This window comes from Salvelinus alpinus, chromosome 14 (genome assembly GCF_045679555.1).
Source record: "Salvelinus alpinus chromosome 14, SLU_Salpinus.1, whole genome shotgun sequence".
NCBI lineage: Eukaryota > Metazoa > Chordata > Actinopteri > Salmoniformes > Salmonidae > Salvelinus > Salvelinus alpinus.
In genome coordinates this window covers 45,713,744-45,732,129 of record NC_092099.1, presented here as the reverse complement: position 1 = coordinate 45,732,129, position 18,386 = coordinate 45,713,744, and the positions used below count along the sequence as shown (strand labels likewise).

At 45.1% G+C, this 18,386-nt stretch overlaps 1 protein-coding gene across 1 annotated transcript; it reads left to right on the top strand.

Annotated features, from left to right (window-relative positions):
• The first annotated feature begins 16,782 nt into the window (after positions 1 to 16,782).
• On the top strand, positions 16,783 to 17,199 carry LOC139538261 (keratin-associated protein 12-2-like). The gene has a single exon (XM_071340108.1). It carries the CDS (start codon positions 16,783 to 16,785, stop codon positions 17,197 to 17,199), a length of 417 nt encoding a protein of 138 aa, XP_071196209.1.
• The last annotated feature ends 1,187 nt before the right edge of the window (positions 17,200 to 18,386 follow it).

The following is an 18,386-nucleotide window of genomic DNA, read 5'->3' as shown; positions in this document are numbered from 1 at the left end:
ACCTCGTGAAGATGCTGGAGGTTTGCAACTGCAGATGGTTTGCAACTGCAGATGGGGACAAAGATCGTACTTTTTGGAGAAATGTCCTCTGGTCTGATGAAACAAAAATAGAACTGTTTGGCCATAATGACCATCGTTATGTTTGGTGGAAAAAGGGAGGGCAAGCCGAAGAACACCATCCCAACCGTGAAGCACGGGGTGGCAGCATCATGTTGTGGGGGTGCTTTTCTGCAGGAGGGACTGGTGCACTTCACAAAATAGATGGCACCATGAGGAAAGAAAATTATGTGGATATATTGAAGCAACATCTCAAGACATCAGTCAGGAAGTTAAAACTTGGTCGCAAATGGGTCTTCCAAATGGACAATGACCCCAAGCATACTTCCAAAGTTGTGGCAAAATGGCTTAAGGACAACAAAGTCAAGGCATTGGAGCGGCCATCACAAAGCCCTGACTTCAATCCCATAGAACATTTGTTGGCAGAACTGAAAAATCATGTGCACGCAAGGAGGCCTACAAACCTGACTCAGTTACACCAGCTCTGTCAGGAGGAATAGACCAAAATTCACCCAACTTATTGCGGGAAGCTTGTGGAAGGCTACCTGAAACGTTTGACCCAAGTTAAACAATTTTAAGGCAATGCTACCAAATACTAATTGAGTGTATGTAAACTTCTGACCCACTGGGAATGTGATGAAAGAAACAAAAGCTGGAATAAACCATTCTCTCTACTATTATTCTGACATTTCACATTCTTAAAATAAAGTGGTGATCCTAACTGACCTAAGACAGGGAATTGTTACTAGGATTGAATGTCAGGAATTGTGAAAAACTGAGTTTAAATATATCTGGCTGAGGTGTATGTAATCTTCCGACTTCAACTGTACATTTGCACCCCCTATTTTAACTCCATGGCTCAGGCAGCCAAGTGGACACAGGGCTGTATGGCTAATCTCAGTCACAAAGAGGAATAACTCTGCAGCTGTTCTGACTAATAAATAATGCCATGCTGATGGGTGGTAAAATTCAAATAAAACCCAGCCCTGAAACGAAACTTAGGCTGAAAATAATTTGTGTGTCATATCATTGGAAAATATATTGCATTAACACAGATGTGCACGAAGTGGTCAGTTCAGATTTGTCACTTCAAGCCTAAATATATCATACTTTGACAAAAAATTACGACTTATTGATTTAAATCATTGTGCAGCATCATGGGTAAGCTCTGGCCATCGTCTTTCAGCTGGATAAAGTGGATTTGGAACATTGTGGGAGGCAACCTAGATGTCTAGAGAGACTATGTCCTGACCCCCTCTTCCTATTACATTCAAATCAGGAAATGACTATGGGTGTGGCTGGGGAGACACTCGGGCAGATGCCACAGCCTAACACATCTCAAGGAACCATGGAAATGTGTGGGTTACAACCACAGGAGGTTGGTGGCACATTAATCGGGGAGGATGGGCTCGTGGTAATGGCTGGAGCGGAATAGTGGAAGGGTATCAAATACAGCAAACACATTGTTTCCGTGTGTTTGATGCCATTCCATTTGCTCCGTTCCAGCCTCCACTGGTTACAACATATACCCCCCACATATACACCCCACATATACCCCCCACTAATACCATCAAGAAGTGTTTTTGCTAAAACCACACTTTAATATTAGAACATAATATATTTCAAAACAAAATACATTAATATATTACATGGAGTGTTGCCTCTCCATGTTTTTTGACCCCATAGCAAGCTGTGGCTTCTGAGCCATGGTGAGGGTTTCATTTGTTATTGTGCCTTGAAAGGTCCAACACGAGAAAAGTTGTGCCAACTGAAGACGTAGGGTAGTGTCTTATTCCTCTGTGACAGAGCTTGACAGAACTGGCTCACATCTTCCTAGACCGGAGAGCGTAGAGGTAGTAGTATATGCAGGGGCAGGCAGGGGAACCTGAGGCAGCTCTGGGGGATCTGGTCTGGTCTGGTCTGGTCTGGTCTGCTGTCTGTCTGCCTGCCTGCCTGCCTGCCTGCCTGCCTGCCTGCCTGCCTGCCTGCCTGCCTGCCTGCCTGCCTGCCTGCCTGCCTGCCTGCCTGCCTGCCTGCCTGCCTGCCTGCCTACCTGTCTGTCTGTCTGTCTGTCTGTCTGTCTGTCTGTCTGTCTGTCTGTCTGTCTGTCTGTCTGTCTGTCTGTCTGTCTGTCTGTCTGTCTGTCTGTCTGTCTGTCTGTCTGTCTGTCTGTCTGTCTGTCTGTCTGTCTGTCTGTCTGCCTGCCTGCCTGCCTGCCTGCCTGCCTGCCTGCCTGCCTTCCTTCCTTCCTTCCTGCCCAGCGGAGAGCTAGCTACCACTCTGTCTCTGACCTTCAGCTGTTACCCATGGGCCTCAGAGCCTAGGAGAGAGGCGGCCACACATGTTGTTCCTCATGATATACTTGCATATATCATTGCTCGGTGTACGGGCCCAGTAAATGAACAGTGTATGAAGCAGAGCTCTGTTTGACTCATGCTGCAAAGTACCATGTATAATTTATGAGCTGCGAGACACAATAGTAAAGAGGAGTCCATTTCATTAAAGTTAAATTAGGATGAATGCTGTGAGAGAGCGTACATTCTGAGGTGGCTCAAGCACATCACTAGATGTAACGACACACAACTGCAAAGGACATACAGAGGAGAGAGAGAGAGAGAGGGAGAGAGAGAGGGAGGGAGAGAGAGAGGGAGGGAGAGAGAGAGGGGGGAGAGAGAGAGAGGGAGAAAGAGAGAGAGAGAGGAGAGGGATGGAGGTAGAGTGAGATAGAGAGGGAGAGGGAGAGGGATGGAGGGAGAGAGAGAGGAGCAGCAGAGGAGTGAGATGAGGGGAACAGTTGTCCGTCTGTGAGACAACATCTGTGGAGGGAGATGAGGGGAACAGTAGTCTGTGATTTATGATGGGATGGCTGGAAAAGCAAAAGGTTACCAACATTCCATTAATGAGATTCCACATTCCATTAATGCGATTCCACATTCCATTAATGAGATTCCACATTCCATTAATGAGATTCCACATTCCATTAATGAGATTCCACATTCCTTTAATGCGATTGAGTTAGTGACCACAGGAAATTATTTTTCCAGCTATAATAAATACACATACAGTATCTATAGATAGTTAATTGGTTATCATCGTGATGGTACATACAGTATCTATAGATAGTTACATTGAATGAACTACAGGACAAAATACAAACCCTCCAACTCAAAAAGGCCTATGGTGTTGATGGTATCCTCAATGAAATTATAAAATATACAGACCACAAATTCTAATTGGCTATACTAAAGCTCTTTAATATCATCCTCAGCTCTGGCGTCTTCCCCAATATTTATAATTTCATTGAGGATACCATCAACACCATAGGCCTTTTTGAGTTGGAGGGTTTGTATTTTGTCCTGTAGTTCATTCAATGTAACTAACTTCCGGCGCCGAAAAGAGATGGCTGCCTCGCTTCGTGTTCCTTGGAAAATATGCAGTATTTTGTTTTTTTACGTGTTATTTCTTACATCGGTACCCCGGGTAATCTTAGGTTTCATTACATACAGTCGGGAGGAACTACTGAATATACGATTAACGTCAACTCATCATCGTTCCTACCAGGAATATGACTTTCCCGAAACGGATCCAGTGTTTTGCCTTCCACACAATACAATGGATCTGATCCCAGCCGGCGACCCTGTGCGACGCCGAAAAAGGGGAAAACGTGGCGGTCTCGTGGTCAGGCTTCGGAGACGGGCACATCGCGCTCCACTCCCTAGCATACTACTCGCCAATGTCCAGTCTCTTGACAATAAGGTTGATGAAATCCGAGCACGGGTAGCATTCCAGAGAGACATCAGGGATTGCAACGTGCTCTGCTTCACGGAAACATGGCTAACTCAAGGGACGCTAACGGAGTCGGTGCAGCCAGCTGGTTTCTTCATGCATCGCGCCGACAGAAACAAACATCTTTCCGGTAAGAAGAGGGGCGGGGGGGTATGCCTTATGATTAACGAGAAGTGGTGTGATCATCATAACAACACACAAGAACTCAAGTCGTTCTGTTCACCTGATCTAGAACTCCTCACAATCAAATGTCGACCGCATTATCTACCAAGGGAATTCTCGTCAATCATAATCACAGCCGTATACATTCCCCCCCAAGCAGACACATCGATGGCCCTGAACGAACTTTATCTGACTCTTTGTAAACTGGAAACCACACACCCTGAGGCTGCATTCATCGTAGCTGGGGATTTTAACAAGGCTAATCTAAAAACAAAACTCCCTAAATTCTATCAGCATATCGATTGTGCTACCAGGGCTGGAAAAACACTAGACCATTGTTATACTAATTTCCGCGACGCTTATAAGGCCCTCCCCCGCCCCCCTTTCGGAAAAGCTGACCACGACTCCATTTTGTTGATTCCAGCCTACAAACAAAAACTCAAACAACAAGCTCCCGCGCTCAGGTCTGTTCAACGCTGGTCCGACCAATCTGAATCCACGCTTCAAGACTGCTTCGATCACGCAGATTGGAATATGTTCCGCATCGCGTCCAACAACAATATTGACGAATATGCTGATTCGGTGAGCGAGTTCATTAGGAAGTGCATTGACGATGTCGTACCCACAGCAACGATAAAAACATTCCCAAACCAGAAACCGTGGATTGACGGCAGCATTCGCGTGAAACTGAAAGCGCGAACCACTGCTTTTAACCAGGGCAAGGTGACCGGAAGCATGACCGAATACAAACAGTGTAGCTATTCTCTCCGCAAGGCAATCAAACAGGCCAAGTCTCAGTACAGAGACAAAATCGAGTCGAAATTCAACAGCTCAGACACAAGAGGTATGTGGCAGGGTCTACAGTCAATCACGGATTACAAAAAGAAAACCAGCCCCGTCGAGGACCAGGATGTCTTGCTCCCAGACAGGCTAAACAACTTTTTTGCCCGCTTTGAGGACAATACAGTGCCACTGACACGGCCCCCTACCAAAACCTGCGGGCTCTCCTTCACTGCAGCCGAGGTGAGTAAAACATTTAAACGTGTTAACCCTCGCAAGGCTGCAGGCCCAGACGGCATTCCCAGCCGCGTCCTCAGAGCATGCGCAGACCAGCTGGCTGGTGTGTTTACGGACATATTCAATCAATCCTTATCCCAGTCTGCTGTTCCCACATGCTTCAAGAGGGCCACCATTGTTCCTGTTCCCAAGAAAGCTAAGGTAACTGAGCTAAACGACTACCGCCCCGTAGCACTCACTTCCGTCATCATGAAGTGCTTTGAGAGACTAGTCAAGGACCATATCACCTCCACCCTACCGGACACCCTAGACCCACTCCAATTTGCTTACCGACCCAATAGGTCCACAGACGACGCAATCGCAACCACACTGCACACTGCCCTAACCCATCTGGACAAGAGGAATACCCATGTGAGAATGCTGTTCATCGATTACAGCTCAGCATTTAACACCATAGTACCCTCCAAACTCGTCATCAAGCTCGAGACCCTGGGTCTCGACCCCGCCCTGTGCAACTGGGTCCTGGACTTCCTGACGGGCCGCCCCCAGGTGGTGAGGGTAGGTAACAACATCTCCACCCCGCTGATCCTCAACACTGGGGCCCCACAAGGGTGCGTTCTGAGCCCTCTCCTGTACTCCCTGTTCACCCACGACTGCGTGGCCATGCACGCCTCCAACTCAATCATCAAGTTTGCGGATGACACTACAGTGGTAGGCTTGATCACCAACAACGACGAGACGGCCTACAGGGAGGAGGTGAGGGCCCTCGGAGTGTGGTGTCAGGAAAATAACCTCATACTCAACGTCAACAAAACAAAGGAGATGATTGTGGACTTCAGGAAACAGCAGAGGGAGCACCCCCCTATCCACATCGACGGGTCAGTAGTGGAGAAGGTGGAAAGTTTTAAGTTCCTCGGTGTACACATCACGGACAAACTGAACTGGTCCACCCACACAGACAGCGTTGTGAAGAAGGCGCAGCAGCGCCTCTTCAACCTCAGGAGGCTGAAGAAATTCGGCTTGTCACCAAAAGCACTCACAAACTTCTACAGATGCACAATCGAGAGCATCCTGTCGGGCTGTATCACCGCCTGGTACGGCAACTGCTCCGCCCACAACCGTAAGGCTCTCCAGAGGGTAGTGAGGTCTGCAGAACGCATCACCAGGGGCAAACTACCTGCCCTCCAGGACACCTACACCACCCGATGTCACAGGAAGGCCATAAAGATCATCAAGGACAACAACCACCCAAGCCACTGCCTGTTCACCCCGCTATCATCCAGAAGGCGAGGTCAGTACAGGTGCATCAAAGCAGGGACCGAGAGACTGAAAAACAGCTTCTATCTCAAGGCCATCAGACTGTTAAACAGCCACCACTAACATTTAGCGGCCGCTGCCAACATACTGACTCAACTCCAGCCACTTTAAAAATGGGAATTGATGGAAATTATGTAAAAATGTACCACTAGCCACTTTAAGCAATGCCACTTAATACAATGTTTACATACCCTACATTACCCATCTCATATGTATATATACTGTACTCTATATCATCTACTGCATCTTGCCATCTTTATGCAATACATGTACCACTAGCCACTTTAAACTATGCCACTTTATGTTTACATACCCTACAGTACTCATCTCATATGTATATACCGTACTCTATACCATCTACTGCATCTGCCATGCCGTTCTGTACCACCACTCATCCATATATCTTTATGTACATATTCTTTATCCCTTTACACTTGTGTGTGTGTGTAAGGTAGTAGTGTGGAATTGTTAGGTTAGATTACTGTTGGTTATTACTGCATTGTCGGAACTAGAAGCACAAGCAATTCGCTACACTCGCATTAACATCTGCTAACCATGTGTATGTGACTAATAAAATTTGATTTGATTTGATTTGATTTGAACCAAGGACTGATCACCTCAATCCACAAAAGTGGAGACAAATTTGATCCCAATACCTACCGTGGGATACGCGTCAACAGCACATATTCAGCTCTGGAAAAAATTAAGACACCACTGCAAAATGATCAGTTTCTCTGGTTTTACTATTTATAGGTATGTGTTTGGGTAAAATGAAAATTTTAGTTTTATTTTATAAACTACTGACAACATTTCTCCCAAATAATCTAGTTATTTAGAGCATTTATTTGCAGAAAATGACAACTGGTCAAAATAACAGACATCGAATAATGCAAAGAAAATAAGTTCATACTCATTTTTAAACAACACAATACTAACGTTTTAACTTGGGAAGAGTTCAGAAATCGATATTTGGTGGAATAACCCTGATTTTCAATCACAGCTTTCATGCGTCTTGGCATGCTCTCCACCAGTCTTTCACATTGATATTGGGTGACTTTATGCCGCTCCTGGCGCAAAAATTCAAGCAGCTCAGCTTTGTTTGATGGCTTGTGACCATCCATCTTCTTCTTGATCACAGAGGTTTTCAATGGGGTTCAGGTCTGGAGAATGGGCTGGCCATGACAGGGTCTTGATCTGGTGGTCCTCCATCCACACCTTGATTGACCTGGCTGTGTGGCATGGAGCATTGTCCTGCTGGAAAAAGCCAATCCTCAGAGTTGGGGAACATTGTCGGAGCAGAAGGAAGCAGGTTTTCTTCCAGGACAACCTTGTATGTGGCTTGATTCATGCATCCTTCACAAAGACAAATCTGCCTGATTCCAGTCTTGCTGAAGCACCCCTAGATCATCACCCATCCTCCACCAAGTTTCACAGTGGGTGCGAGACCTGGAGAGGCCTACAGTGTCCCACAGTGTCTCGCACCCACTGTGGAATTTGGTGGAGGATCGGTGATGATCTGGGGGTGCTTCAGCCCCACTCCCCATCTCGTACTTCTGAGTGGGAGACCTTCCTGCCTGGCTCACAAACTAGAATCAGGGCGCCCACTCCGACAAGGTTAATTGACACACAGTCCCACACAGTGACATGATATCATTGACATGACGTGCAATTGAGCGATAGAAAACCGATCGCGCAAATGTCACCAATCAAAAAAATATATATTGAGGGAGCCCTGTGCCCATGTCGCCTATACCTAAATCCGCCACTGCAGTGAACATAGCCTCGCTAATGATAAAGGCCGCCGAAAGCAGACCTGGCTCTCAAGAGAAGACAGGTTATGTGCACACTGCCCACAAAATGAGGTGGAAACTGAGCTGCACTTCCTAACTTCCTGCCCAATGTATGACCATATTAGAGACACATATTTACCTCAGATTATACAGATCCACAAATAATCTATTGGGGGAAAGCCACGGTGTGCAATCACCGCAATCATCAACAATTACCAGAAGACACTACACAGGGCTGTCAAAGGGCGGCATTACCTTAGATTTTAAACTGTCATGGTCAAAACATATATATTAAATGGTTGTAAAGATGGGGAGAGGTCTGTCCGTAATAAAGAGATGCTCTGCTTTTTTGACACCACACTCCAAAAAGCAAGTCCTGCAGGCTCTAGTTTTGTCTAATCTTGATTATTGTCCAGTCGTGTGGTCGAGTGCTGCAAGGAAAGACCTAGTTAAGCTGCAGCTGGCCCAGAACAGAGAAGTACATCTTTCTCTTCAATGTAATCAGAGGGCTGATATTAATACTGTAAATACCAGTCTCTCTTGGCTAAGAGTTGAGGAGAGACTGACTCCATTGCTTCTTCTTTTTATAAGAAACATTAGTGTGTTGAAATTTCCAAATTGTTTGCATAGTCAATTTACACAGAGCTCCGACGCACCCGCCTATCCCAGCAGACATGCCACCAGGGGTCTTTTCACAGTCCCCAAATCCAGAACAAATTCAACTTACACACACACTTACCCCACCAGACCACCAGGGGTCTTTTCACAGTCCCCAAATCCAGAACAAATTCAACTTACACACACACTTACCCCACCAGACCACCAGGGGTCTTTTCACAGTCCCCAAATCCAGAACAAATTCAAGAAAGCGTACAGTATTATAGAGCCATTATTGCATGGAACTTCCTTCCATCTCATATTGTTCAAATTAACAGCAAACCTGGTTTCAAAAACCAGATGAAGCAACACCTCACGGCACAACTTCTCTCCCCTATTGGATCTAGATAGTTGGTGTGTATGTATTGATATGTAGGCTACGTGTGGAATTTTTTAATTGTTTTAGTTCTGTCCTTGAGCTGTTCTTGTCTATTAATGTTCTGTATTATGTCATGTTTCATGTGTTGTGTGGACCCCAGGAAGAGTAGCTGCTGAAAAAGCTAATGAGATTCCAAATAAAATACCAATTGCCAAAAATACCAAAATAATTGTGATCACCATGATGGTACAGTATCTTTAGATAGTTAATTGGTTATCATCATGATGGTACATAACATTATCTTTAGATAGATAATTGGTTATCATCATGATGGTACATAACAGTATCTATAGATAATTGGTTATCATCATGATGGTACATAACAGTATAGATAATTGGTTATCACCATGATGGTACATAACAGTATCTATAGATAATTGGTTATCATCATGATGGTACATAACAGTATCTATAGATAATTGGTTATCATCATGGTGGTACATAACAGTATCTATAGATAATTGGTTATCACCATGATGGTACATAACAGTATCTATAGATAATTGGTTATCATCATGATGGTACATAACAGTATCTATAGATAATTGGTTATCATCATGGTGGTACATAACAGTATCTATAGATAATTGGTTATCACCATGATGGTACATAACAGTATCTGCCAAGGCAGCAGCTACTCTTCCTGGGGTCCAGCAAAATTAAGGCAGTTAATACAATTGTATAAACATTACAATACATTCTACCACATATATACAGTACAAAATCCATGTGAACGTGTGTGTATAGTGCTTATGCTATTGTGTGTGTGTGTGTGTGTGTGTGTGTGTGTGTGTGTGTGTGTGTGTGTGTGTGTGTGTGTGTGTGTGTGTGTGTGTGTGTGTGTGTGTGTGTGTGTGTGTGTGTGTGTGTGTGTGTGTGTGTGTGTGTGTGTGTGTGTGTGCATGTGTCTATGCATATATTTGTGTTGCTTCACAGTCCCCGCTGTTCCAGAAGGTGTTTTTTTAATCTGTTTTTTAAATCTGATTCTACTGCTGCATCAGTTACTTGATGTGGAGTAGAGTTCCATGTAGTCATGGCTCTATGTAGTACTGTGCACCTCCCGTAGTCTGTTCTGGACTTGGGGACTGTGAAGAGACCTTTTGTGGCATGTCTTGTGGGGTATGTATGGTGTCCAAGCTGTGTGCCAGTAGTTTAGACCAACAGCTTGGTGCAAGGTCCAAGGGCCAGCCGTGCTGCCCTGTTCTGAACCAATTGCAATTTTCTTAAGTCCTTTTTTGTGGGTGGCGCACAGTACTACATAGAGCCATGACTACATGGAACTCTACTCCACATCAAGTAACTTTTTTGTGGCACCTGACCACACGACTGAACAGTAGTCCAGGTGCGACAAAACTAGGGCCTGTAGGACCTGCTTTGTTGACAGTGCTGTCAAGAAGGTAGAGCAGCGCCTTATCATGGACGTAATTCTCCCCATCTTAGCTACTGTTCTTTCAATATTAAATCAAATCAAATGTTATTGGTCACATACACATGGTTAGCAGATGTTAATGCGAGTGTAGCGAAATGCTTGTGCTTCTAGTTCCAACAGTGCAGCAATATCTAACAAGTAATCAAAAAATTCCCAACAAATACCTAATACACACAAATCTAAGGCGGTGAATGAGAATATGTACATATAAGTATATGGATGAACGATAGATGAGAGGCAAAGGCAACGTGCAGTAGATGGTATAAAATAAAATACAGTATATACATGTGATATGAGTAATGTAAGATATGTAAACATTATTAAAGTGGCATTATTTAAAGTGGCATTGTTTAAAGTGACTAGTGATCCATTTATTGAAGTGTCCAGTGATTGGGTCTCAATACAGTATATACATGTGATATGAGTAATGTAAGATATGTAAACATTATCAAAGTGGCATTATTTAGAGTGGCATTGTTTAAAGTGACCAGTGAATAATTTATTAAAGTGTCCAGTGATTGGGGCTCAATGTAGGCAGCAGCCTCTCTGAGTTAGTGATGGCTGTTTAGCAGTCTGATGGCCTTGAGATAGAAGCTGTTTTTCAGTCTCTCGGGCCCAGCTTTGATGCACCTGTACTGACCTCGCCTTCTGGATGATAGCGGGGTGAACAGGCAGTGGCTCGGGTGGTTGTTGTCCTTGATGATCTTTTTGGCCTTCCTGTGACATCGAGTGTTGTAGGTGTCCTGAATGGCTGGTAGTTTGCCCCCGGTGATGCGTTGTGCAGACCTCACTACCCTCTGGAGAGCCTTACGGTTGAGGGCGGTGCAGTTGCCGTACCAGGCGGTGATACAGCCCGACAGGATGCTCTCGATTGTGCATCTGTAAAAGTTTGTCAGGGTTTTGGGTGACAAGCCAAGTTTCTTCAGCCTCCTGAGGTTGAAGAGGCGGTGTTGTGCCTTCTACACCACACTGTCTGTGTGGGCGGACCATTTCAGTTTGTCTGTGATGTGTATGCCCAGGAACTTAAAACTTTCCATCTTCTCCACTGCTGTCCCTTCGATGTGGATAGGGGGGTGCTCCCTCTGCTGTTTTCCTGAAGTCCACGATCATCTCCTTTGTTTTGTTGACGTGGAGTGAGAGGTTGTTGGTGATCAAGCCCACTACTGTTGTGTTGTCTGCAAACTTGATAATTGAGTTGGAGGTGTGCATGGCCATGCAGTCGTGGGTGAACAGGGAGTACAGGAGAAGGCTGAGCACACACCCTTGTGGGGCCCCAGTGTTGAGGGTCAGCGAAGTGGAGATGTTGTTTCCCACCTTCACCACCTGGGGGCGGCCCGTCAGAAAGTCCAGGACCCAGTTGCACAGGGAGGGGTTGAGACCCAGGGCCTCCAGCTTGATGATGAGCTTGGAGGGTACTATGGTGTTGAATGCTACTATGGTGTTGAATGCTGAGCTGTAGTCAATGAACAGCATTCTTACATACTGTAGGTATTCTTTTTGTCCAGATGGATAGGGCAGTGTGCAATGCGATGGCGATTGCGTCATCTGTGGACCTGCTGGGGCGGTATGCAAACTGAAGTGGGTCTTGGGTGGCTGGTATGGTGGAGGTGATATGATCCTTGACTAGCCTCTCAAAGCACTTCATGATGACAGAAGTGAGCGCTACGGGGCGGTAGTCCTTTAGTTCAGTTATCTTTGCCTTCTTGGGTACAGGAACAATGGTGGCCATCTTGACGCATATGGGGACAACAGACTGGGATAGGGAGCGATTAAATATGTCTGTAAACACACCAGCCAGCTGGTCTGTGCATGCTCTGATGACACGGCTAGGGATGCCGTCTGGGCCAGCAGCCTTGTGAGGGTTAACATGTTGAAATGTTTTACTCACGTCGGCCACGGAGAAGGAGAGGGGGGGGCACAGTCTTTGTTAGCGAGCCACGACGGTGGCACTGTATTATCCTCAAAGCAGGCAAAGAAGGTGTTTAGTTTGTCTGGAAGCGTGACGTCGGTATCCGTGACGTGGCTGTTTTTGTTTTGGTAGTCTGTGATTTCCTGTAAACCTGCCACATATGTCTCGTGTCTGAGCTGTTGAATTGTGACTCCACCTTGTCCCTGTACCGGCATTTCGCTTATTTGGTTGCCTTGCGGAGGGATTAACTACAATGTTTATTTTCAGCCATATCACCAGGCCTCTTTCCATGATTAAATGCGGTGGATCATGCTTTCAGTTTTGCGCGAATTCCGCCACCCATCCACGGTTTCTGTTTTGGGTAGGTTTTAATAGTCACAGTGGGTACAACATCTTCAATGCACTTATTTATAAACGCACTCACCGAGTAAGCGTATAGATCAATGTTGTTCTCTGTGGTTGACCAGAACATATTCCAGTCCGCGTGATCAAAACAATCTTGGAGCGTGGCTTCCGATGGGTCAGACCAGCGTTGAATGGTTCTCGTCACTGGTACATCCTGTTTGAGTTTCTGCCTATAAGCCGAGACAAGCAAGATGGCGTCATGGTCGGATTTGCCGAAGGGAGGGCGGAGGAGGACTTTGTATGCATCACGGAAGTTAGAATAGCTGTGGTCGAGAGTATTAGCCCTACGTGTCGTGCAATCAATATGCTGATAAAATGTAGGTATCTCAAATTAGCTTTGTTAAAATCCCCAGATACAATAAATGACCAGAAAGTCATATTCCTGGTCATAATGTTGGTAAGTTGATGTTGCTCTTATATCCAATAGTTCTTTCCGGTTGTATGTAATAACACTTGAGATTTCCTGGGGTAACAAGGTAAAAAATAATACATAAAAAAACAAAATACTGCATAGTTTCCTAAGAACGAGAAGCCAGGTGACCATCTCTGTCGGCTCCATTTTCACCATGACAGTTTACAATCCAGGGTAACTCCAAGCAGTTTAGTCACCTCAACTTGCTCAATTTCCACATTATATATTACAAGATTTAGTTGAGGTTTAGGGTTTAGTGTAGGATTTGTCCCAAATACAATGCTTTTAATTTTAGAAATATTTAGGACTAATTTATTCCTTGCCACCCACTCAGAAACTAACTGCAACTCTTTGTTAAGTGTTGCAGTCATTTCAGTCACTGTAGTAGCTGACATGTATAGAATTGAGTCATCCGCAAACATAGACACACTGGCTTTACTCAAAGCCAGTGGCAATTCATTAGTAAAGATTGAAAAAAGTAATGGGCCTAGACAGCTGCCTTTGGGAATTCCTGATTCTACCTGGATTATGTTGGAGAGGCTTCCATTAAAGAACACCCTCTGTGTTCTGTTAGACAGGTAACTCTTTATCCACATTATAGCAGGGGGTGTAAAGCCAAAACACATACATTTTGCCAGCAGCAGACTATGATCGATAATGTCAATGGGCGCACTGAAGTCTAACAAAACAGACCCCCCTCTTTTTATCATCAATTTCTCTCAGCCAATCATCAGTCATTTGAGTAAGTGCTGTGCTTGTTGAATGTCCTTCCCTATAAGCATGCTGAAAGTTTGTTGTCAATTTGTTTACTGTAAATAGCATTGTATCTGGTCAAACACTATTTTTTCCAAAAGTTACTAAGGGTTGGTAACAGACTGATTGGTCGGCTATTTGAGCCAGTAAAGGGGGCTTTACTATTCTTAGGGAGCGGAATGACTTTTGCTTCCCTCCAAGCCGGAGGGCACACACTTTCTAGTAGGCTTAAATTGCAAATGTGGCAAATAGGAGTGTCAATATCGTCCGTTATTATCCTCAGTAATTTTCCATCCAAGTTGTCAGACCCCGGTAGCATGTCATTGTTGAAAGAAAAACAATAATTTTTTTCACCTCTTCCACACTAACTTTATGGAATTTAAAATTACAATGCTTGTCTTTCATAATTTGATCAGATATACTTTGATGTGCAGTGTCTGCATCTGTTGCCGGCATGTTACGCCGAAGTTTGCTAATCATTCCAACCAAATTTTTTTTTTAAGTAGTTGGCAATATCAGTTGGTTTTGTGAGGAATGCGCCATCTGTTTCAATGAATGATGGAGCTGAGTTTGCCTTTTTTCCCAGAATGCCATTTAAGGAGCTCCAAAGCTCATAGTGTAGTTTCTTATTCTTATTCAGTTTAGTCACATGATTTCTCAATTTGCAATAAGTTTGCCAATCGGTTGTGCAGCCAGACTTATTTTCCATTCCTTTAGCCTCATCCTTCTCAACCATACAATTTTTTAATTCCTCATCAACCCACGAGGGATTTAACAGTTTTTACAGTCAGTTTTTTTTTATGGGTGCATGCTTATTAGCAATTGGAATGAGCAATTTCATAAATGTGTCAAGTGCAGTGTTTGTTCAGTGGAGACTGCGTGAATCAGGCCTTCATGGTCGAATTGCTCCAATGAAACCACTACTAAAGGACACCAATAAGAAGAAGAGACTTGCTTGGGCAAAGAAACACAAGCAATGGACTTTAGACACGTGGAAATCTGTCCTTTGGTCTGATGAGTCCAGATTTGAGATGTTTGCTGTCTTTGTGAGATGCAGAGCAGGTGAACGGATTATCTCCTCATGTGTGGTTCCCACCATGAAGCATGGAGGAGGAGGTGTGATGGTGTGGGGATGCCTTGCTGGTGACACTGTCTGTGATTTATTTAGAATTCAAGGAACACTTAACCAGCATGGCTACCACAGCATTCTGCAGCGATATGCCATCCCATCTAGCTTGGGTTTAGTGGGACTATAATTTGTTTTTCAACAGGACAATGACCTAAAAACCCCCCGCCAGGCAGTGTATGGGCTATTTCACCAAGAAGGAGAGTGATGGAGTGCTGCATCAGATGACCTGGTCTCCACAATCACCCGACCTCAACCCATTTGAGATGGTTTGGGATGAGTTGGACAGCAGAGTGAAGGAAAAGCAGCTAACAAGTGCCCATCATATGTGGGAACTCCTTCAACACTGTTGGAAAAGCATTCCAGGTGATGCTGGTTGAGAGAATGCCAACTACAAAGCTGTCATCAAGGCAAAGGGTGGCTACTTTGAAGAATCTAAAATACATATTTTTATTTGCTTAACGCTTCTTTTGGTTACTACATGATTCCATAGTTTTTCATTTAACCTGGCAAGTCAGAACAAATCCATATTTACAATGACGGCCTACCGGGGAACAGTGGGTAAACTGCCTTGTTCAGGGGTAGAACAACAGATTTTTACCTTGTCAGCTCAGAGATTTGTTCCAGCAACTTTTTGGTTACTGGCCCAATGCTCTATCCACTAGGCTACCTGCTGCCCCACTTATATTCTACAATGTAGAAAATAGTAAAAACAAAGAAAACCCCTTGAAATAGTAGGTGTGTCCAAACTTTTGACTGGTACTATATCTATGATTTATTTTTAAAGAGAGAGAGAGAGAGAGGGGCCTACAAGGAGGAGGAAACAAACAATCGCTACACATTTCCCATCAGATTAGATTCAGTGTAGTCAGTCTGAAGCTGTGATTTCCACCAGAGTGCAAAGGACCTTACTGCAGGCAGTGGATTGACCTTTTTGTAAAACAGTATTGCACAAACGTTTCTGCGATAATAGGGTTTTGTGTGGGCCAGCCTCACACACGCTCACACATATCCTAGTGGTTAGAGCTTTGGGCCAGTAACCGGAAGGTTGCTGGAATGACTCCTTGAGCTGACAAGGTTCAAGTCTGTCTTTCTACCCCTGAGCAAGGCAGTTAGCCCACTGTTCCCCGGGCCCTGTAGACGTGGATGTCAATTAAGGCAGCCCACCGCACCTCTCTGATTCATAGGGGTTGGGTTAAATATGGAAGACACATTTCAGTTGGACCACTGACTAGGTATCTCCCTTAAAATAAAATTCAAGATTTGGCAGGGGTTTTGAGGTGAGAGAATAGGGTTATTTCAAGACCAAGACATATATGTCCTTTACACACACCATGTCGACATTTAGGACGCATACACTACATCACAACTATTATTCTACAGAGAGAAATGTATACACAACTCTTTCTGCTCCCAATGTCTCATCTTGAAATATGATAACATGCTACATGACAATTTGTGCAAGGCAAATAAAAAGCTGGGTAGAAGTTGTAAGAAACCATGATTTATTTTTTTATATATAACAGTCATATTGATTTGTGCTCTAGTGTCGCTGGGCTGGAGACTGATGAAATACTGTTGCCATGTTCAGTCTCTGCTGTCTGCTGCCTCCTGCCTGCCTGCTGCTTGCTTTCCTGCCTGCTTTCTGCCTGCCTGCATCCCTGCCTGCTGTCTGCCTGCCTGCCTCCCTGTCTGCTGCCTGCCTCCCTGCCTGCTGCATGCCTGTTGCCTGCTGCCTGCCTGCTGCCTTCCTGCCTCCCTGCCTGCTGCCTGCCTCCCTGCCTGCTACCTCCCTGCCTGCTACCTCCCTGCTTGCAGCCTCCCTGCTTGCTGCCTCCCTGCCTGCTGGCTGCCTGCTGACTGCCTGCTGCCTGTCTCCTGCCTGTCTCCTTCCTGCCTGCCTGCCTGCCTTCCTGCCTGCCTTCTGCCTGCCTGCCTTCTGCCTGCCTTCTGCCTGCCTGCCTTCTGCCTGCCTTCTGCCTGCCTTCTGGGGGTGGTAGAGAGTGGTAGCATTTCTAGCTCACAGAGATGCTCAGTAAGAGGCAGAGACCAGGACATGAAATAAATCCATTGTAGCCACTCAACCTTACTGCTGACAGAAATTAAATTGTGTCCAATTACTTTCTATATAACACCACAAGGTCTGTGTCAATATTGCCACAGGGTTTGGTAGTCCTGGACAGACACAATTGCCTTTCTGTTGGTATTAAGCACTCACATTCTTCTCCTTCTCAAAAACAATCTACCAGAAAAACTCATTACATTTGTGCAGCAATAGCAAAATGTGTCCTTTAAAAACCATTCAGAATAATGTAACAGTTTGGTATGATAACTGTTAATGATAGGAGCTCTCTTCCTGGTCATTGTGAGTTTTCAGAGGACCTCCCTATCCTCCTATCAATGTCCTCCCCTCTTCATCAGCTCACCAATGACCTGCTCTATCAGCTAACCAATGATCTGCTCTATCAGCTAACCAATGACCTGCTCTATCAGCTAACCAATGACCTGCTATATCAGCTAACCACATCTCTGAGGCTGCAAATCTACTTTCTGTTGAGCAGAAATTAATAACATTCCTTTATAGCCTGTGAATGACGGCCTATGTTATATGAAGGCTGGAACAATGTGCTCATACTTCCTAGAAGGAAATTAAATCAAAGTCTAATTCGATTTTGAATGCTACATTTAAAACACTGCCCCTGCCAGGCAGACACCTAACATCTGACAGAGGATACAGTAAGAATAAATAAACAACACAGGAGCTTTCCATGCAATCTCTGAGAGCTGGACTGTAGCTGGACTGTAGCTGTACTGTAGCTGGACTGTAGCTGGGATGTAGCTGTACTGTAGCTGGACTGTAGCTGGAGCTGGAGCTGGACTGTAGCTGGACTGTAGCTGGACTGGAGCTGGACTGGAGCTGGAGCTGGAGCTGGACTGTAGCTGGACTGTAGCTGGACTGTAGCTGGAGCTGTCGCTGGACTGTAGCTGTCGCTGGACTGGAGCTGGACTGGAGCTGGACTGTAGCTGGACTGTAGCTGGACTGTAGCTGGAGCTGGACTGTAGCTGGACTGTAGCTGGAGCTGGACTGTAGCTGGACTGTAGCTGGACTGTAGCTGGACTGTAGCTAAACTGTAGCTGGAGCTGTCGCTGGACTGTAGCTGGAGTGTAGCTGTACTGTAGCTGGACT

Excerpts from the sequence above, each read along its gene's own strand:
- LOC139538261 (XM_071340108.1), top strand. The coding sequence starts at position 16,783 with ATGTTCAGTCTCTGCTGTCTGCTGCCTCCTGCCTGCCTGCTGCTTGCT.